Source organism: Peromyscus californicus, unplaced genomic scaffold (assembly GCF_007827085.1).
Source record: "Peromyscus californicus insignis strain IS unplaced genomic scaffold, ASM782708v3 Scaffold_5__1_contigs__length_169319896, whole genome shotgun sequence".
Lineage (NCBI taxonomy): Eukaryota > Metazoa > Chordata > Mammalia > Rodentia > Cricetidae > Peromyscus > Peromyscus californicus.
Genome location: NW_026294573.1, coordinates 133,808,160 through 133,831,436, shown reverse-complemented (window position 1 = coordinate 133,831,436; position 23,277 = coordinate 133,808,160). Strand labels below are relative to the sequence as shown.

Below are 23,277 nucleotides of genomic sequence, written 5' to 3'. Positions count from 1 at the left end.
CCTAGATTTCAAGCTGTACTCCAATTCAATCGTAATACAAATGTCACAAAAACAGACACATTGATCAATGGAATCTGAGTACCCAAAAATTAATCTTCACAATTGTAGACACCACATTTTTGATAAAGAGTCCAAAAATTCACAGCAGAAACAAATACAGTATCTTCAACAAACGTTACTAAACAAACTCAATTCATGCTTAACACCCTGAATAAAAGTCAAGTCCAAATGGATCAAAGATCTTACCCCAGAACTAGGCACACTGAAACTGATAGAAGATAAAGTTGGAAATAGCCTTAAACTCTTTGGCACAGGAAAAGACATTATGGATAGAACACTATTAGCACAAGCACTAAGATTAACAATTATAAATGATATCTCATAAAACAGAGAAGCTTCTCCATATCAAAGAACATTGTCATTTGGACAAAGTGGAGACTACAAAATTGGAGAAGATTTTTACCAATTAAATATCTGATAGATTGCTTATATCCAAATGTACATGATGGGATGGCCAAACACCCTAATTGTTGTGCTAGAAACCCCATCCAACTACTGAGGGATCTGGATGCAGAGATCCATGACTAGGCCCTGGGTGGATCTCTGGGAGTCCAATTAACGAGAATGAGGAGGGTTTATATGAGCGAGAATTGTTGAGACCAAGGTTGGATAAAGCACAGAGACAAATAGCCAAATGAATGGAAACACATGAACTATGAACCAATGGCTGAGGGGTCCCCACTGGATCAGGCCCTCCGAATGGGTGAGACAGTTGATTGGCTTGATCTGTTTGGGAGGCATCCAGGCAGTGGGACCAGATCTTGTGCTCATTGCATGAGTTGGCTGTTTGAAACCTGGGGCCTATGCAGGATTGTTTGGCTCGGCCTGGGAGGAGGGGACTAGACCTACCTGGACTGAGTCTACCAGGTTGACCTCAGTCTGTGGGGAAGGCTTTGCCCTGGAGGAGATGGGAATATGGGGGGGGGCTTTGGGGGGAAGGTGAGGGGACGGGAGGGGGGAGAACAAGGGAATCCGTGACCGATATGTAGAACTGAATTGTATTGCAAAATAAATTAAAATAAATTAAAAAAAAATAATAAAAAAAGTGCATTTATAGCAAAAAAAAAAGAAATCCATAAACTAGATGACACAAAAAATTAATGAATCTAAAAATGTGTTACAGATATAAACAGAAATTTTCAAAAGAGGAAACTAATGGCTGAGAGTCACTTTAGGAAATGTTTACCATTCAAAGCCTTCAGGAAAGTACAAATCAAAACTACTTTGACACTTCATCTTACACCTGTGAAAATGGCTAAGATCCACAAAACAAGTCACAACATATACTGGCAAGGATGCAGAGTAAGCAGAACACTCACCAATTGCTAGTGTGAGTACAAACATGTACAGCCTTTATGGAAATCCATGTCACAGTTCTTCAGGAAGGTAGGAATCCATCTGCCTCAAGATTCAGGTGTACCACTCATGGGCATATACCCAAAGGATACTTTACCCTACTATAGAGACATTTACTTGCTCAACTATGTCCACTGCGGCATTATTAACAATAGATAGCAATTGGAAACAACTTAAATGTCCCTCCAAAAAATAAATGAGAAAGAAAATGCTGTAAATTTTCACATTTGAATATTACTTAGTTGTTTTAAAAATGATATCATAAAATTCGCAGGTAAGAAATCATCCTGAGTGAGATATCCCAGACCCAAAAAGTCAATTATGGCATGTATTCATTTATATGTAGATATTAGCTTTTAATTACAATTTATAATTTCCCAGAATGTAGGTGCAGAGTAAGGAACTGGGGGGGGGCAGAATGATCTTGTTAGGAAAGGGAAATGGAATAGATATGAGTAGGTGAGTGAGATGGAACTGGAGGATCAAGTTGAGGAGGACAGAGAGGAGTTTGAGAGAGGGAATAGAGAGGGAGAGAACTAAAATTAAAAGTAATTTGATGGCTTTTTTGGAAACCTAATAGAGTAGAAACACACCACACACACACACACACACACACACACACACACACACACACACACACATACATATATAATGAAGGTGATCTAAATAAAAAATGGCCAAATAATGAGGGAGATGGAGTCTCCAACTTGTGATCTGCTATGACAAAATGAAGCTTCTAGGACTGGGATCAGGCTACAAATGGTAATCCTTAAATAACCACATTTGGAGCCAACACAATTGGTTGCTGTCTACTAATGACAGCATGGCCACATTGCCAAAGACAACACTTATACAACTCATTGAATATGTAGTTGACCTTGTGACTACACAGAACCTTCAGTCATGTGTTCTAGAATCTTTGTTACATCAAGATAGTCTGCAAGCTACTAAAAAAGAAACATACACCAAACTAGCCTTAATCCTTTGATCTATAATGCTGTCCTGCCTGCAAGATGTGCTAAGGCAATAAGAGCACAAAGCCTGTAGGAGTAACCAACTAATAGCTCATTTGAGTTCATGACCACTACACAATATGAGACCAGTACTAGACATTGCTGTAATGACCAGGAACCAGAGATTACACAGCCTGGGGACCTACAGGGAAAACCAAATAATATTGATCTAAAAAAACAAAAAGAAGTGATGTGGGATGTTCTGTATGTTAAATGTGTTGCTCTGATTGGCTAATAAATAAAACACTGATTAGCCAGTAACCAGGCAGGAAGTATAGGCGGAACAGGGGGAGAGGATAATTCTGGGAAGTGGAAGGCTGAGACAGGGAGAAGCTGCCAGCTGCTGACATGAGATGTTAAGATACCAGTAAGCCATGAGCCATGTGGCAACTTATAGATTAATAGAAATGGGTTCATTTAAGATATAAGAACAATTAGCAAGAAGCCTGCCACAGCCATACAGTTTATAAGTAATATAAGTCTCTGTGTGTTTACTTGGTTGGGTCTGAGCAGCTGTGGGACTGGTGGGTGAGAGAGATTTATCTTGACCCTGGGCCAGGCAGGACTGGAGAAAACTCCAGCTACAAAGAAATAGTGAAAAATGACTCCAAATGGCATTCTGTAATACTCATAGATCAATTCCTTATTCAGCTATCACCAGAGAAGCTTCCTTCTGCTATAAGACCAAATACAGAGACCCACACCCAGATATTACACTGAAATAAAGAGACCTCAGAACACTCAGCCCTAAATGGGATGTCTCCATCAAATCCCTACTCTCAGAACTCAGGGAACTCCTAGCAAAGGAGGGAGAAAGAAAATCATATCCAGAAAGGATGGAGGACACCAGGAGAATAAGGCATTCTGTGGTAATTTGAATGTAATTGTTCCCCCATAATACCAAAAGGTGTGCCACTATTAGGAGGTATGGCCTTGTTAGGAGAAGTGTGTCACTGTGGGCAGACTTTGAGGTCACTCAGTGTGAAAGACAGTCCACTTCCTGTTGCTTTCTGATCAAGATGTAGCCAGCACCATGTCTGCCTCCATGTTGCCATGCTCCCTGCTAAAATAATAATGGCTGATTCTCTGAAACTGGAAGTGAGCCACCCCAATTAAATGGTTTTCCTCATGTGAGTTGCTATGGTCATGGTGTCTCTTCAGAGCAATAGAATCCCTAACTAGGGCAGAAATTGTTACCAGGGATTGGGTATTTCTTTGATAGGCCAGATAATATATTTTTGGAATAACATGGACTTTGGTACTTTGGATTAGAAAAGCAATTCAATGTTTTAATTACTGCTTCATGGGCCATAATAATAGGAGCAAGGAAGGTAATGGTGCTAGGAATTATTTGAATTGTCAGGATCAATAGGTTTCAGAGGAGAAAAATGTTGATATGTAGTCTAGAGATTGGTCTTATGATAATTTGGTCAAAAATGGGGCTGGTTTTTGCCCTTGTTTAAAGAGTCTGCATGAGGCTAAAGTGAAGAAGTTTGGATTAATTCTGCTGGCAGAGGAAATCTCAAAACTGCCTAGTATACTCTGTTGTGTGGTTATTAGTGGTAACTGATGAAGATTCATAATGAAAAGGAGCAATCTAAGCAAGGAAAATATTTGAAGAGAAGAAGAGCAACAGAAAGTGGAACAAAGCAAAATATTTTATTCATGTAGATTAAACAGATTTAGAAATGGAATAAAAGGAGTGGTGACATCAGGGCAAGGTCCCCCCCAGCTAAGTTTCCAACTTGTGAAAAAGAATTAAAGAAAAGTTTAGGCAAGGTGGTGATGTCACATATTTTTAATCCCAGCATTTGTGGGGGTTGGGAGTAAGGCAGGAAGATCTTACCCAGCTAAATTTAGAGGCAGGTGTGATAGTGCATGACTTTAATCCCAGCATTAGGATTGCAGAGGCTGGTGGATTTCTGATTTTGAGACCAGCCTGGACTACAGAGCAAGTTCAAGGTCAGCCAAGCTTAGGCAGCAAAGGTAACAATCAAAAACAGAAAGTTGGTGAAGATATAATCAAATAAGGGGGCCATGTTGTAGCCCCAGCAACCAGCAGAATGTGGCAGTTTTGACTATGTGTGTCTGGCTTTGGAGTTAAGAATAGAAGAAACAGGTTATGTAATTTGTCTCTATGCCTAAGGAAAATTGCTGAGGCCAGGCATGTGTCATGGATGTTTCTGAATGGAGGCCTACTAGAGAGGCCCTTGTATGAAACTGTGAAGTTGAAGGCTGGTTTGCCTTTGAGAACCCAAGATGTTAGAGATGCCAGAGTCATGGGATACCTGCTGAGGAGATCTGCTATCAGGTAGTAGAACTAATCCAAGAGAAATAAGGGTGTTTTTTTTGTTTTAGTTTTAGTTTTTGTTTTTTGATTTTTTTTTTTTTTTTTGCAGTCAACAAAACTAAAAAGAGTAGGAGATCTGAAGAATATTTCTACGTCAGACAGGGAGATGGAGTTTTCCCAGTTGGTTGTTAGCTTGCTTTGATCCAGTATTTTCTCACTATGCTCCCTTCCTTACATTTTGGACTGGTAATATATATCTTGTTCCATTATTTGTTGGAATTATGTTACTTGATTTTGATTTTGATTTTTATAGGTGATTACAGTTAAGAGATTGAATGAATCTCCAAAGAGATTTTATAAAGTTTAGAATTTTAAATAAATTTGGGACTGTTATAAAATATGGGGACTTGTGAATTTGTACTAAATTAATTTTGCATTATGATATTTTTATAAAATTATGAGTGCCAGAGAATGGAATGCAGTAGTTTAAATGTAATTTGTCCCCGTAACTCTATATCCCCATAATCCCCATAATAGTGGCACTATTAGGACTTGTTAAAGTAGGTGTGACCTTGTTAGAGGAAGTGTGTCACTGTGGGGGTGGGCTTTCAGGTCCCTTTTGCTCAAGCTTCACTCAGTTTGACAGATAGTCCACTTCCTGTTGCCTTCTGATCAAGATATAGCCAATACCATGTCTGCCTGCATGACGCCATGCTCCCTGCCATGATAATAATGGACTGATCATCTGAAACTGTAAGTGAGCCACCCCAATTAAATATTTTCCTTATAAGAGTTGCCATGGTCATGGTGTTTCTTCACAGCAGTAGGAACCCTAAGACACAATATAAATCAACATAATCATAGCACATATGAACTCACAGGGATGGATCCAGCATGCACAGGGCTTGTACAAAATTTGTACCAGTTCTTCTGTGTATATATTATGGTTTTGAGTTTATTATTTTCATGGGATTCCTGTATGTGTAAACAAATGTGTCTCTGACTCATGCTTTCTCTCTTGAGCTCTTTCCCTATGCTGTTTTTTTCTTGTCCAATTTAATGTGCTGTTTTATTTTTATCTTATCATATTTTATTTTGTCATATTATAAAGTATAACCAGCCATTGTGACTTTGCAGAGTAAAATAGATATTATGTGATTTAAAAAAAGAATATGGAAGTGGAGAAAAAAGAAAAGAAGAAAGTACCAAGTTTTTAATATTTTAAATGTAATAATTAGTATGTGATATATTGTTAATTCACAAAATATATACAATGTGTGCATTGTCCATGCCTACAGGCTAATATGTTGCAGTGGAGGGTGCTGTGATGAGTTTTAAATATAAAACAAAACAAAATACCTAAAGCATCACACTGCCACATTCATATAGGAATAAGCCTGAACTCCACATTAAAAAGTGTGTGTTTTTGTAGTGTGACCTTGAGGAAATCACAATTCTGTTAGTACACATTACTAAGTGCATGCCTTCTCCCATAAAAAAAATCATAGAAGGCTCTACTGTTTTAATAAGTCTCATCATGCCCCTGATGATGGGTAGAACATTAATCATGAGATTATTTCCCATCTAGCCCTTCAGAGTGTAGCTATTGATTATCCAGATGCCATTTCAGGCTTTCTTTTGGGCCCCCAACCAGTTCTAAATCAAGACACAGAGACTTATTGTTAGATAAGCTCTGATGACAATCATTCTGCACCAATAAACCTAACTCAAGGCTAAGGGGAAGTAGAGTTACACTGCATTGTGCAGTAGCTAATACTTAATAGGCATAATCAACAAAGAAAATAAATGGTTCTATCCAAGTCTAGATGATATTGGGTTATTTACAGGTATAAAGCTGATCATTTACATATAGAAATAAATATGAATGACCCAGAGGCAAATACATCATTGCAAATTTCACACCAGCAAGACTGATCATAACGTTTGTATCCCTGAAGCTCTATGAAGCCAACACACAGACAATTCCACTAAGAACCTCCTATCCTTAGTAATTATTTAATGCTCATGTAACCTTGATCACCCTGTGCCAGTCTAAGCTTCTTTATCCTCATATTTCCTTAGCTCCTGACACTTAGGTGATTCTCTCCTCCTTTGAGGAATGAACACATCAATTTGGAGGAAATTATTATGTGACACTCAAAGTTTATTGAGTTATTCTACCATTCTTGAAATTTAATCTCTAAGTTTTTCTTATAGTTTACTAGTAGTATCTTTGAAATAGATGTAAATGTAGACTTGGTGAAATATAGTCATTCTGCATTGATCTTTCTCTCCACTGTCCTACTTTTATTCCATAGTTTTGTGTAGGACAGGGTTTCTTTGTGTAGCTCTGGTTGTCCTGGAACTCACTCTGTCAACTAAGCTGGCCTCAAACTCTGAAATCTCCCTGCCTCTGCCTCTTGAATGCTGAGATTAAAAATGTGCAACACCACAAAATAGTTAAAAGTACAGAGATTAAATTTAATCCTTTCCCAAGGCACACTGAAATTGATAATATTGCAAGGACAGTCAATTATGACTTAGGGTGATAAATCTTTCAAAAGGACATCAGTTGTCAGATGATTCATCTTTTAGCAGCAAGGGATGACAGCAGACTGTTTTATGTTAACCAACACTTTAAAATGCTCACTTGACAATTGCCACACATCATTCATATCAGTTTGTCATTATGGTATCTGTTCCAAAAGATCTTGAAATGTCATTTCTACTTTTTCTTATTGTTTTCAAACTATGGTACATTGACCTAGTTTTATGAGATATGAACACAATGACAAAAGCTTAATCTTATAATCTATAAATAAGTCAAAAAAGGTATTTGTAGTAGCAAATAAAAGCATGAGAAAAATTCAGCTTTTTTTTTACTTGCAGAAGTAGAATAAAAAGTATGATATTGTCCATTTCTATCTCTTTAGCTGTCTCTAATGAAAATGTGTTCATGCTTTTCTCCATAATACGCTGTAAGGGCTTTTTGCACAACACTTTAATAAAAATTTCAGGTGTGTTAAATATGCAAAGTGTCTTCCTTATACTCCACTTTGCATATCTGTCAAGATCTTCCAAAGTGAATAATAGTTCACTTTCAGGTGCCTAAGCAAAAATGCTGAGTGATGATAAGTGTCTGCCTGAGGCAGATTTATGTGGAAGCCATCTCCATTATAAATATACTATGATGCATATCCCAAACTTGATGAATTATAGTATACTAGTAAATTCAGAAGGCCATAGTGTTTCTAACCTCAGTGTTGAACTCCCATGTTGCTTCCAGGCTTTTCTGGAATTCCTTAACCCTCCAAAGTCATGTCTTTGAGAAATATACATTTATACACATGAAATTTTAATTCTGCATTTCTGAACTGAGCAGAAGCATAGACTTGATCAATGATTTTAGAAAAAGAAACAAAGAAAACTACTTAGCATGGATGCCTAGGAATCATCTACTGTGCTCATACTTGAATGACAAATATAGACACTTTGCTTCATTTGCGTTCTTCCAATGGCCACTTCTCTGCCACATCTCTCTGGGGAATCCTTTCACATGGAATCAGGTCCAAATATTTATCTTCCAATGCCTACTGTGGAGTTCACTTTACCAACTCTGGCTCTAATATGGAAATATTGTCCTGTCCATTAACATCTCCAGCACAGAATGATCTCCTTGCTACTCATGCCCATTTTTCCAAGAGCTTGCTCTCAATCTGACTTGAGCATGCCCCATATTTCACACTACAAGCAGCTTCAGCCAATGGGGGAGAATCCTGGACATAAAGACAGATGCATCCTGACTTAAAGAATGTAGGAAGGCAGTGATATTATGTTTTAATCTGGAATTTTAGCAGAATCAGGCCTTCCATTTTTCTCCAAAGTAGCAAAATGTCTGTTGATGATGCTTCCATTTGACTTCAGAAATTCCTTGTCTTGTCTCCCATTTTCTATGTGGAAGGTCACAATATCACACTCAAGTGACTTATGGGCTAAGGAACTTCCACCACCTCCTACCCACCTTTCTCTTGAAACTCTCTTAACCATGTCACTAACAGAGCAAACAGAACCAAAATTATGCTTGCAATAGTCTTGTTGATATTTATTGTTTTCAAAAGTTTGACAGTTTCATTGTCTTATCCCCTTAATCTCAAACTGATCCAATAAGGTACATATTGAACTTATTGTAGAGGGAGCATACAGTACACTATGACAATACACAAAAACCACTTTGAAAGGTTAAATGCTGCCAGCGCCAATTGGACTAAGTGGTGAGTCTTTGTTCTTATAAACATATACCGGAGCCTCTAGGCTGTGGGCCCAGGGGCACAATCCTGTACCCCTACACCAAGACCCATTGCAGTCCCAGTTTCAGGACAGCAGGTAGGCTGGGCTACCATTATCCCCCACAGGACTCTATAAACTACAAGCTTCACCCTTCCAATCCATTCAACCTCTGAGACTGCAGCTGTTCCCTGACACATAGATTACATCAACACCAATTGGTGCAAGAGCCCCAATTAGACCAAGAGCTCCCATTCATTGGATCAAGAGTATGGACCAGACAAAGAGAGGCTCTTTCAGACACAGACACTGCTTGCACCAAGTGAAGGAAGAGATGGGTAGACACCAGTGCAAAAATACAGTCAACAACATAAAGACCAATTTAGCACCAACAGAACCTAGTGGTTCTACATCAGCAAGACCTGAACACCCCAACGCAGAAGAAGCAGAAGAAATTGGCCTTAAAATGACTTTAAGATGATGATAAAGGCTTTTAAGAGGAAATGAAAAATGCCCTTAAAGAAATCATGAAAAAAAATTGAAAGAAATCAATAAAGCCCATAAAAAAGCCTGCTGTGGGATGTTCTGTATGTTAAATGTGCTGCTCTGACTTGCTAATAAATAAAACACTGATTGGCCAGTAGCCAGGCAGTAGCAGGACAAGGAGAGAAGAGAATTCTGGGAAGTGGAAGGCTGAGGCAGAGAGATGTTGCTAGCCACCGCCATGAGAAGATGTTAAGATACTGGTAAGCCATAAGCCACGTGGCAACTTTTCGATTAATAAAAATGGGTAATTTAAGATGTAAGAACAGCGAGCTAGAAGCTTGCCATGGCAACACAGTTTATAACTAATATGTCTCTTTGTGTTTATTTGGTTGGGCTTGAGCAGCTGTGGGACTGGCAGGTGAGAGAGACTTGTCCTGACCATGGGCCAGGACCAAAAATCTCCAGCTACAAAAGTCAAGAAAACAAAGAAAAAGCAAGTAGATAGGTCAAGATTAGAAGACTGAAATAGAAACAATAAAAAAGACACAAAGTAAGGGAATTATGGAAATGGAAAATCTGAGTAAATGAATATCAAATACAGATGCAAGCATAACCAACAGAACATAAGAGATGGAAGAGGGATTCTCTGCAACTGAAGATAATAATAGAGGAATAGATTCATCAGTCAAAGAAAACACTAAAGCCAACAAATTCATAACATAAAATGTCCAGGAAATCTGGGACACCATGAAAAGACCCACCTAATTATAATAGGGATAGAAGAAGGAGAATAATTCCAGCTCAAAGGCACAGAATATATTTCAGCAAATCATAGAAGAAAACTTTCCCAAACTAAAGAAGGAAATGCCTATGGAGGTACAGGAAGCTTAAAGAACACCAAATAGACTAGATCTAAAAAATAAAGTCCCTTTGCCACGTACTTATCAAACCACTAAACTTACAAAATAATGAAAAATATTAAGAGCTGGAAAGGAAAAAAAACAAGTAACATATAAAGGTAGGATTATCAGAATAACACCTGACTTCTTAATGCCAGAAGGTCCTGGACATATGTAATGGAGACACTAAGAGACCATGGATGCCAACCCAGACTATTATACCCAGCAAAACTTTCACTCACCATAGATGGAGTAAACAAAATATGCCATGATAAAACCAGATTTAAACAATACCTATCCACAAATCCAGCCCTAAAAAAAGCACTAGAAGGAAAAATCCAACCTAAGGAAGTTAGATATACCCAGGAAAACACAGGCAATAGATAATCCCACACTAAAAAATACCAAAGAAGTAAAAAATACAACACGATCACCAAAAAATAAAAGGAGTAAATAATCACTGGTCATTAATATCCATTAATATCAATGGACTCAATTGACCTATAAAAAGATACAGGCTAGCGGAGTGGATATAAAAATAGAATTCATCCTTCTGTTGCATATAAGAAACACACCTCAAAGTGTTTCTTTGTTTCGAAGATAGACACTACCTCAGAATAAAATGATGGAAAAGACTTTCCAATCAAGTGGACGTAAGAAGCAAGCTGGTATAGTTTTCCTAGTAGCTAATAAAATATACTTCAAACTATAATCATTCGAAAGAGATTGGGAAGGATATTACACATATATCACAGGAAAAATCCAACAAGATGAAGTCACAATTCTGAACAATTATGCCCAAAATACAAGGGCACATACATATGTAAAGGAAACATCACTGAAGCTTAAATTGCACATGAAGCCCCACACAATAGTAGTGGGAGACTTCAACACCCCACTCTCACCAATGGACAGATCTGTCAGACAGAACCTTAACAGAGAAATAAGGGAACTAACAGACATTATGACACAAATGGACTTAATAGATATCTACAGAACACTCCACTCTAACACAAAAGAATTTATCTTCTTCTCAGTACTTCATGGAACCTTCTCTAAAATCAACCACAGGCTTGGTGACAAAGCAAATCTCAAGAGATACAAAAAAATGGAATAACCACTTGTATTTTGTTGGACCACCATGCCTTAAAGTTAGATTTCAAGAACAAAAAAAATTACAGAAAGCCTACAATCTCATGGAAACTGAATAATGTCCAACTGAATCATCAATGGTTCAAGAAAAAATAAAAAAGGAAATGAAATTAAAGATTTCCTAGAATTCAATGAAAACAAATATACAACATACCCAACCTTGTAGGACACTATAAAAGCAGTGTTAAGAGGAAAATTCATAGCACTAAATATCCACATAAAGAAGATGGTGAAATCTCACACTAGCAACTTAACAGTATACCTGAAACCTATAGAAAAAAAGGAAGCAAAGTCACCCAGGAGGAATAGATGACAGGAAATAATCAAATTGAGGGATGAAAACAAAAAAAAATAGAAAAAAAGAGAAAAATACCAGTAATCAATGAAACAAATTTGGATCTTTGAGATAATTTGAATAATTATGCAAATTAACCAAAAGGCAGAGAGAGAGAGAGAGAGAGAACATCCAAATTAACAAAATCAAAAATGATAAGGAAGACATAACAACAGAAAATGAGGAAATACTTCAAAAATCTGTACTTCACAAAGTTGGAAAATCTAAAAGAAATGGACAATTTTCTCAATAGATACCACATACCAAAGTTAAATCAAGACCAGATGAATAATTAAAATAGACCAATAATCCCTAAAAAGAAATAGAAATAGTCATTAAATATCTTCCAACAAAAAAAGCTCAGGACCAGATGGTTTCAGGACAGAATTCTGCCAGGTTTTTAAGAAGACCTAATAATACCAATGCTTTTCAAATTATTCCACACAGTAGAAACAGAAGGAACATTACCAAACTCTTTTATGAGGCTGCAATTACCCTGATACACAAACCACACATAGATGCAACAAAGAAAGAAAACACAAGATGAATCTCCCTCATGAACATTGATGCAAAAATACTCAATAAAATATTGCTAAATTGAACCCAAGAACACATCAAAACAATTATCCATCGTTACCAAGTAGGCTTCATCCCAGAAATGCAAGGATGGTTCAACATACAAAAATCTGTCAATGTAGTCCACCATATAAACAAAATGAAAGAAAAAAATCACATGGTTATCTCATTAGATGCAGAAAAATCTAACACTCCTTCATGTTATAGGTCCTGGAGAGATCAGGAATAAAAGGAACATACGTAAACATAATAAAGGTAATTTACAGCAAGCTGACAGCCAACACCAAATTAAATGGAGAAAAACTCAAAGGAATTCCACTAAAATCAGGAACAAGTCAAGGCTGTCCACTCTGCCAATATTTATGCAATAAATTACTTGAAGTTTTAGCTAGATCAATAAGACAACAAAAGGAGATCAAAGGGATACAAATTGGAAAGGAAGAAGTCAGACTTTGACTATTTGCAGACAATATGATAGTGTACATAAGTGACCCCAGAAATTCTACCAGAAAACTCCTACACCTGATAAACTTCTTTAGTAATGTGGCAGGATACAAGATTAACTAAAAAAAAATCAGTATTCCTCTTATATACAAATGATAAATGGGCTGGGAAAGATATCATAGAAAGATCATCCTTTATAATAGTCACAAATAATATAAAATACCATGTGGTAACTCTAACTAAACAAGTGAAAGACCTGTATGACAAGAACTTTAAGTCTCTGAAGAAAGAAATCGAGGAAAGTATCAGAAAATGGAAAGATCTCCCATGCTCATGAATAGGTAGGATTAACAGAGTAAAAATAGCAATCTTACCAAAAGCAACCTACAGATCTAATGCAATCCCCATCAAAATCCCAATATAATTTTTCAGAGATGTGGAAAGGACAATACTCAACTTCATATGGAAAAACAAAAAACACAGGATGGATAAAACAATCATGTACAATAAAGCAACCTCTGGAGGCATTACCATCCCTGACATAAAAATCTACTATAGAGCTACAGTAATAAAAAACAGCTTGATACTGGCATAAAATCTGACATGTGGACCAATGGAAATGAATTGAAGACCCTGACATTAATCAATACACCTTTGAACACCTGATTATTGATAAAGGAGCGAAAACTGTACAATGAAAAAAAAACCTGTATAATAGTGCTAGCATAACTGATGTCAACATGTAGAAGATTGCAAATAGATTCTTATCTGTCACCTTGCACAAAATTCACATCCTAGTAGATCAAAGACCTCAACATAAATTCAGTTACACTCAACTTGATAAAAGAGAAGGTAGGTCATAGTCTTGAACGCATTGGCACAGGAGACCACTTACTAAACATAACACCAGTAGCAGAGACACTGATATCAACAATTAATAAATGGGACCCCCTGAAACTGAGAAGCTTTTGTAGGGTAAAGACATGGTCAATAAGACAAAACAAAAGCCTACAGAATGGAAAAAGATCTTCACCCACCCCACATCTGAGAAAGGGTTGATTTCCAAAATATATAAAGAGTTCAAGAAACTAGACATCAAAATACCCAATAATCCTCTTTTTTTTTAAAGGGCTACAGATCTAAATAGAGAATTCTCAACAGAAGAATCTCAAATGGCTGAAGGACATTTAAGGAATTTCTCAACATACTTAGTCACCAGGAAAATGCAAATCAGAATGACACTGAGATACCATCTTACACCTCTCAGAATGGCTATGATCAGAAACACTGACAACAGCTTATGTTGGAAAGGATGCAGAGGAGGGAGTGCAAACTTGTACAGCCACATTGGAAATCAGTATGACAGTTTCTCAGAAAATTTGATTCAATCTACCTCAAGATTCAACTATACCACTCTTGGGCATATGCCCAAGGAATGCTGAATCATACCACAAGGACACATTCTCAACTATGTTCATAGCAGCATTTTTCACAATAGCCAGAACATAGAAACAACTTAGATGCTCCTCAGCTGAAGAATGGATAAAGCAAATGTGGTACATATATACAATGGAGTACTACTCAGCAGAGAAAAACAATGGCACCATGAAATTTGCAGGCAAATGAATGGAACTAGAAAATATCATCCTGAATGAGGTAACCCAGACTCAAAAGGACAAATATGGTGTGTGATCACTCATAAGTGGATACTAGATGTAAAGAAAAGGATAGCCAGACTACTACCCACAGCTCCAGAGAAGCTAGCTCACAAGGAAGACCCTAAGAGGGATAGATAGATTGCTCTGCAAAGGAGAATGGATGAGATCTACATGACCAAACTGGGGGTGAGGGGGACAGTGGAGAGTAAGGGATGGGGGATGTGACCGTAAGGGAATGAGAGGTTCAAGCTGGAACAGGGACAGAGTAGGAGAAAGGAAAGAGATACCATGATAAATGGAGACATCATGGGAATAGGAAGAAACAGGGTGGTAGGGAAGTTCCCAGGAATCCACAAGGATGACCCCACCTTAGACTATAAGCAATAGTTGAGAGTGCTCCTGAACTGGCCAGATTGGTGAATACCCTAACTGTCATCATAGAGCCTTCATCCAGTTACTGACAGAAGCAGATGCAGAGATGCACAGCTGGGCACCAGGCCAAGCTTCAGGAGTCCAATCAATGAGAGGGAGGAGGAATTCTATGAGCAAGGGACATCAAGATCGTGATGGGGAAGCATACAGAGATTACCCGGCAAAACTAGTGGAAACTCATGAACTGTGGACCAATTGCTGTGGAGTCCCCATGGGACTGGAGTAGGCCCTCTGGATAGGCAAGACAGTTGTTTAGCTTGAAATGTTTAAGGGGTCTCCTGGCAGTGGGATCAGGATCCATTCCTGGTGTGTGAGTGGGCTTTTTGGAGCATTTTTAATGTGAATGAAAAGGAAAAAGCAATCTGAAAGCCCACCTTTTGGTCCATAGATAAGCAGAATGGTATTTATGCTCACTATGGGATGCTGTTTTAACTTGGAAAAGAAATTCTTACACACACACACACACACACACACACACACACACACACACACACACACATATATATACACATATATATATGTATATATATATATATATAAACTTTATGTAATAATATTAATGGTCGTAAAGAGTACTAATGAATTCTAGAAATAGACTTCATCTATCTTCCTGAATGTGATTTTGGGCTTGAGTCAGAAGGACAATATTAATGACCTGTAACAAAAGAATAGTTAACAGTCTGCAAAATGTCACTTAAGTTAAGATAGCAAAGTACTATTAATTTCAGACATTGTGTGGCTCTTGAAGTGTATTAGTAAGAAAAGATACGAAGACACCAAGTTAGCAGTGTTCACCACTTACAGAAACTGCAAGGGAAGTTTATCAGGAAAATATAGATTAAATCTCCATGCTCAGTAGCTGCAAAGTTTTTCTATATTTTCCCCCTGAGAGTACATAATTTGGGTGATGTTTTAATGGTGTCTTTAGTAGTGCAACACAATGATTGATTTATGATTAATATTTTATCAAATTAAATAGAATGTCAGCTAAAGATATCTTCCATTGCATGATGTGGTACTAAGGGGTATACCTATTGGTTTTATAAAACAATTTATGTTTTTTGCTTTTCCTGAGGTTGGATTCAACAAAGAATCACACATCTTTTAGAACAGTGAATGCCCAAGTTGCTCTTGTATAATTCTATCCTGACGGTCTGCAGACTCAATCAGACACAGCTTCAGGGGGAAAAAATCACATTGAATTCAGCGAGCACTACCTTGAGTCTCTCTCTTCAAGGACACTGGAAGATGATTTCTACAATCATATTCAACATCAATCCTGAAAGTGGTGTTATCATAATAATACCAGGGTAGAAAGCATTGGGATACATAATTGAAAACCAGACCTGTACGTTCACATAATCGGGAAACGTAGATAACATTCCCTGACATATGAGAGCAAGAACTCAGTAGACAAAGTGAGAAGGCCCTCTAGTGTGCTATTGCATATTTAGTGTCCTCAGACAGGGACATAGCATACTGAGTGGTGTGAACACAAATTACCAACAAAACCATTGACTAGTTACAAAATAAAAGAAAATATGTTCAACTTTTCTTTAAGAAGGATTTTCACCATCAAAAGGCACAAACAGAAAATGCCAATGGAAGAGATACTTACCCCAGAATAGAAAGGCTCACCAGATACACAAAGCACATCTTGCTCCTGTAGCATCAGCAGGTCTCTAGCAAGGTGCAGTCGGACTTTAAAGGGTTCCTGATTACCATCTTGAAGCAAGCAAACCCCTGTCTTCGTCTTTAGATAAAAAAGAGCAAGAAAGAGAAAATGTTCAATTCATGGATTATAATTCTCAGAACTAATCACAGCAAAATATGATAGGTAACACTTGAGAGCTATGGGAAATGATTTCAGTGACTCACACATGATTTTACAGACATGTTAAATAATAGATAACCACTTCAAGGAATATGGAATTTTAGATAATGGAGACCATGACAGAGAGACCACCCTGAGCACAGATGGAAAGACTGAATCAAAGGTGCTGCATTACATAGAGAAATGATAAAAATAATAATTGGGCCAATAGGTGAGAAATATGCAGGTAGGCTGCACTACTGCCCCATATATCCACTAGATTCAGTAACTTTTATGACCCACTCTGCTACCCAAACCCATTGGCCCCTGTATTTCCCCCCTGACCAACCATCCTTTACAACATCAGCAGCCCCTATACAAGCAGCATCTACTCCAATTGGAAGAACAGGTGAGTGACTGGTACCCTAGCTAAACTGCCAAAATCTCCAGGTACCAAGCCCCAGGAGATATCTTATGCCCCTTCCCTTCCATCTTAGCCCCAGAAAGGCAGCTAGATGTTGTCCTTAACTCTGGTGGATCTCTGGTGCTCTGGCACAGTGCCCAGCAGCTAGCCAACAGGTGAGAGACCTGCAGGTAAGATGCATCAACACTGCCAGCACCCACTGGACTCCATAGCTACTCCAACCCTGTGGTGATATATTATATACCCCCAAATACAGTGTGATCTAATAAACTTATCTGGGGATCAGAGAACAGAGACAGCCACTAGATTAGACAGAGAAGTCAGATAGTGATGACACATACCCTTAATCCTATCATTTGAAAGTAGAGATCCATCTGGCTCTCTGTGAGTTCAAGGCCACATTGAAAACGGAGACAGGCAGTGGTGGCACATACCTTTAGTGTGGGGCGTTTACCCACCACCCCCACAGTTCCCCAGAGTTTTCTTGAGTGCGAGCAGAAGGAAATATTAGATAAAAGGATTTATTGCGGAGAATATCACAGAGATAAACAGATAGAAAATAAAGGATAGCCTTGAGAGGGCCTGGAACCTATTCCAATGGGCCCCACCAGTCTCTGCCCCAGTGTTTTTATAGAGACACCAAGGGGTGGATCAAAAGACCTTCTCCCCCAACACAGCCAAGTGCAGACCATCTCAGACACCTGCACTCAGGCCCGTGGTCCTAATCATCCTCTATGAGAACATGCTGGGTAAAGCCATGAGGAACCCGAAAACGGGCTCCCACAGGTCCCCCTTTCTTAATATATAAAAAAACTCATTATTAATGGCTTGCAGCAATTTCCATAGCTATTACACCTCCTAGTACAGGAGTAGAGGATGATAAAGATGGCATTTCTCTTTTGAATTAGGTGCAAGGTGACTACAGCAGTCTTAGCTGCCTCAAGCCCTTTCTAAACCAAAAACTCTTAAGGCGACTACAAACTTAAAGAATCCCTTAGCTTCATCATTACCATTAACAGGTTAACATAAATATTGCTACACATAGTCACAATTCTCCCAATCTTACAACTCAAAGCAAATTCTTAACAGAACCATTTGAATTAGCATATATGGTGCTATATATAGTTAACAATTTTCTCCATCTTACAACTTTAATTCTTAATCATTTGAATTTTCTTGCTAACAGAACATAGGAAAAACTTCCATGTATTCACATCAAACTTAAATATTTCCTTAACTCCACAGAACCAGGGTGCATTAATATCATTAGGTTAAACAATTTCTGCAAACATAATTCAACCTCATAACTCCTCCTTTTCTTTATAATTTTTAAACAAAATTTCAAACTTAGTTAGAGGAACCCAAACTTGTACAATTCCTACAAACCCATATTGAAAAGCAATATTCTCAATCTAACCATTAACACTTTGAAAACTTTTAGCAAAACATCGAAAAGCAGTTTCTTAATAAAACTCTTTACACTTTAAAAGCAGTCTCTTAGTGTACCCCATTTGCATTTCTTACTAACAAAACATGACATTAATCCACTCAAACAACAATTTAAATTAAATAGACTAAGGAATATTAACTCTCCCTTTTATAATTTAAGCAAAATCTCAAGCCTAGCTATAAAACCCAAACTTCTCTGTTTAAACAGTTCCACTTGTAACACAAAACCAGTTCCATAAGTAATTCCATTTTACATAAACAGTTCCACAAAACAATTGCATTTTTAACACAGAACAATTCATTAATCACCAGCATATAAGCATACACAAAACTGCATCTTGAGTCAAGGTAGAAACAATAAATTTCTTCATTTAAACAGTTCCATTTTTAACCCAATTCTAGAAAACAGTTCCTAGGTCTAAAAAGTTCAAACAAGAAATAAATTCTGGTATCAGGCTTTCACTTCCAAATATGAAGAGACGTTTTTCAACCAAAACTTTTTGCAGTTAACAATTTTAGTTCAAACAGGCGTCTCTGCAACTTTTATTCTCAAGCCAGAGACCTTTTTAGGTACAGTAGTATTCTAAACCACACCATTTTTAATGTTAGCTCAGGTTTTTCTGTGTTGCATAGATTTTCCACGGATCTCAGCTGCAGATGCCTTGTGCTGGTTCTGGCATCCTCCATTCTTAGCTTCTTAGCGGCTTCTGGAACTTTTGAAAACCGCTCAGACTGCCTGCTTTGCAGTTTGCTAGGACACTAAGTTCTGTATCTCAGGTTTTTTCATCATATACATTAAGCATAGACTCACACTTAACATTTACACTTTTTTACAAACACATAACATTGAGACTCATATTCAACATTCACATGTTTACAAACTCACATATAACATATTAACATCTACTTATTTATACTCCTTAAGGACACTATAGAACTACTTTAGCAAATATATTTCTTATTACTTATTCATTCCATCTTATTCTTATTTAAATTTACATTTACAACTAGCATCTTTACTTCTTACAAGCTTATTACTATATGTCTTAAGACTACATTAGATACTTCTTGCAAGCTTATATTCTTAAAGGAACTCTATAGATCTATTTTACAAGCTTATATAGGACTACCATTAGCATATATTTAACTTAGCATACACCTAAAGATTTCTTAACACAGATCTAACAAGACAGAATAATTTCTACAAACTTACATATCTTATTTTCATTTTTTTCTACTTATTCTTATCACTATCTCTATTAGAAAGATTCTCTTAACTAGAGAGGAAGTATGTACATTATTTCTAAAGTTTAGAGTTTATAGTCAGCTTTGCTATAACAAACACTGGGATTTAGTGAGTGCTGTCATTATAGAGTTGTGATACTTGTTGCTAGGGGACTGTAACATTCTTGGGATGAAGCCACACCCCAAAGTGGCCAAGCCAAGTTCTCTCAGCCATTCCTGAACTGGCAGAGATGCACTGTCAGCGGTAAACGGTTTTTAACTAGAGGCTGTCCCTTCACCCCAATTCATAATAGCTCCCCTAAGAACTTCAATTCAGACAAACGTTTCTATTACAGCAGTACTTTTGGTTTGTTCTACAGAAAAACTTCACTTCACGCTGAGCGTGAAATTACTGTATTTAGCTGCTGTAAAGCTCTTCGCCAAATACTGCACAGCTATTAGGTGATATAAAGTATTTTTCTAAAGAAGCTAGTAAAGCCAAAAGCGGCACAGCTCCGAACTCTATTTCCTCACTCTTTGCATTAACCAGTGACAAAACCTCAGAAATACTAATCGAGCCACTTTCATTCTGGTTCCTCTATAGGAATGTCATTGGAGCGGACCTTCCTTAGTTCCACACTCCTTACCACCGAGCTTCATTCTCCTCTTGTGAAAAAACACAAACATGTCCTCGACCTTATATTAAAACAGGATCAGGACCCTTCCATAATCTCGAGCAGGGATCTTTCCATTTCACATTACCCTCAGTTAAAGGACCCGGAAGATTGGAGTGAGCTTCGATATGGCCCACAAAGCATGGCAGCTTTCTTTTGTGTATAGCATCTTGAATTTGTTGAAACATTTTGACTTGATTGTTGTTAGTCCAATATTTTCACCAAAACTGTTACTATTCAAAGGAGTCAAGAACATAGATGTTCTTTCATGAAACGTATCCTTCATTAGCTTACTTTGAGAAAAAGCATTTTCAGGATTTAGTATTTTCACTTCATTAGCTTTAACTCCTGATATTATTAGCAGCTGTAATATTTAGCATTGATTTCTTATAAGGAACTTTCAGGTGAAGCAACTATATTTTTAAGACAGATTTTTCTGAAGTTTGTTTCCCATCTATAAAGCAGTCATTTCTTTTTGAATGCCTGTTTCTTATCCCCTTAATTAGATTTGCAAAGGAATCACTCATTGCAGGCTGTTTGTTCAAGAGGTAAATAATTTTTAATTTCACATATGTTTCTTCATATCTAAGACAATGTTCAGTGTATAAACTGCTCTCTCTTGCTTTCTTAAGGATTTTAAAGTGGCTTGTTTTCTCTTAAAGGTAGCTTTTTGTCATCCAACTATCGTAAAAATTTGCACAGCTATTAGGGTAAATAAGGCATTTAACCAATGGAGCCCCAACTTCGAAGCACCTAGTTCTGTACTTAAACTCTTTGATGACTTTCCTCCTTATTCTTTTAAAAGCTGTATTTTAAGTTTACCATGAACATATTTTCAAGCTGACAAAAGTGTTTCAGGGCAATGTCGCCGTCTTTAATGGAAAAAACCTTTCCCAGAATGCATTTCCCTTATATCAGTCCATAATAATATCAGTCCCATATCAGTCCCTTATATCATTTTCCTTATATCATTTCCTATCAGTCATTTCCCATAGTTCTTTTCAGATCTGAGAGTCAACTGGTTCTCTTTTACCAGACTTGCTTACAAATTCTTGCCTGGGAGGTTTGAACAAAGTTTTTTGCTTTTACAAAGGGAGATTTGAACAAGCATTTTACATTTTCAGCTATGGCACATTGGGAGGTTTTTGGTCTCTCCTCAGTTGGCTTTAACAGGTGTCTCTCCTTCATTTGACACTGGCCCCCAAATCAGAACTGCACCTGCCTCCTTAGCGGGCCTTGAGGCTGGCATTTCTGATAGCAACTTTCCTCAGGGCTTGTGTTTGCCTTAGTCAGTCAGTGAAAAACAAGCATTTACAACAGAGCTTTTCCATAGCTCCTTCTGAGAGATTTTCTCCCACTGATTTTATTCTCATTTTGCTTGTTCCTCCCCCCCACCCCCCAGATGCAGAGCTTTAGGTATCTGTCTGCGGCTCTGTTCCCCTGCTAGCTGCTTTTGGAGGTAGGGGCTTTTTTTCTCCCCCCAAATCTGCCTCAAATTCTAGCAGCTTTTCACAGGTCATGCATTTTCTGGGAAGGTATCTGTCCCGTCTGTTTCTTCAGAGTCTTTCTCCCTGACAGTATCCAGTGTGGTCTCAGTTTATCCCCTCTACCCCAGAAACAGTTTCCGACACTACAGTGGTGGCTTTCCCTGCTACTGAAGGTAGGGGCTTTTTGTCCATTTGTTTTCAGGGTCTGTGTGGTTTGCATACAGACTGAAAATCTAACAAGGGAGGTTTTTGTCATCTCTAAACTCCCATGAGGACAGGTGTTTTGCTTCATCATGCCTTCACTTGGTCCAGTCCCCCAGTGGGTTGCATTTGCTTGTCTGGGTGCTCAAGGACAGAGCTTATGCCAGAGGCAATCACCCCTTAGGGCTACACTCCCCCCTCATCTCATGGGAGTCAGTTGAAACAAAGCTTTTCTCAAAGAGGTGCTTTCTCTGACAGAAAAGAAAGCTTTACTCCTGGATAGTTCTGTTCTGCCCTGGCTGGGCTCTTTCCCCAGACAGCATTCTGACTCAGCAGCACAACTGCTTCAGACACAGTTCATCTTTACTGTTTTCCCAGAAAGGTCCTTACTCTGATAGGAAAGCTTCTCAGATTTCTTTTTACAGCTGCGGATCTATCAATCCGGGACTTGTAGGAAAGTGGATAACTGTGCTGTTCCCACTGGCTTTAGCTTTGTTTGTTCATTAGCAATCTTCCCCTGCGTCCTGCACCTTCCTGCCTCAGCTCTGTGCTCCAGGAAGTTTACCACTGTAGGAACCCTACTATCCCCGAAATGCACTCCAACTCAGAGATGCTGGCCAGTCACCTCTGGGTTTTTGGTCAGAAGCAAGGATACAATGCTTCAGGGGATCTTTGCACTAGGACGATTAGCAGCACCTTTTCATTCTGAAATGCTCACTCAGAAACAAAACCCTTGATGCCTCAGCTCAGCTGTAATTGATAAGTTTGGCTTTTTTTCTTTTCTCAGGTAGTTTCCTGCCCTTTTGGGCTCTCTGTAGATCTTTACCCACACTCTCCCAATCGTTTCCCTCAGGGTACTCTGACCCACTGTCTTTTACTAGCTTGAAGAGACAGCTTAGAAGAGGTTTTTAGGAACTTGTCCCTGCCTCCTGCATTGCAGGGAGGATTGTTAAAGCTTGAAAGAACTTAGGTTTTGCTGTCTTCAGAGGTTTGTTGTTTTCCCTTTGAGCTAATCACAGGT

General features: G+C 38.0%; 1 protein-coding gene across 9 annotated transcripts in view; it reads right to left on the bottom strand.

The window, feature by feature from the left end:
* The window catches only part of Sntg1 (syntrophin gamma 1), a 728,018-nt gene that overhangs the window by 432,062 nt on the left and 272,679 nt on the right, over nucleotides 1-23,277 (bottom strand). For 7 of the 9 annotated variants that reach the window (XM_052717737.1, XM_052717738.1, XM_052717736.1 and 4 more), the window contains one exon: nucleotides 16,603-16,737. The exons of 1 other annotated variant lie outside the window; for it this stretch is intronic. In XM_052717737.1, coding sequence (XP_052573697.1) covers nucleotides 16,603-16,737 — 135 coding nt within the window. Of the gene's footprint in view, nucleotides 1-16,602; nucleotides 16,738-23,277 lie in introns of those variants that run through there. One more of the 9 variants, XM_052717749.1, reaches the window with a different exon arrangement.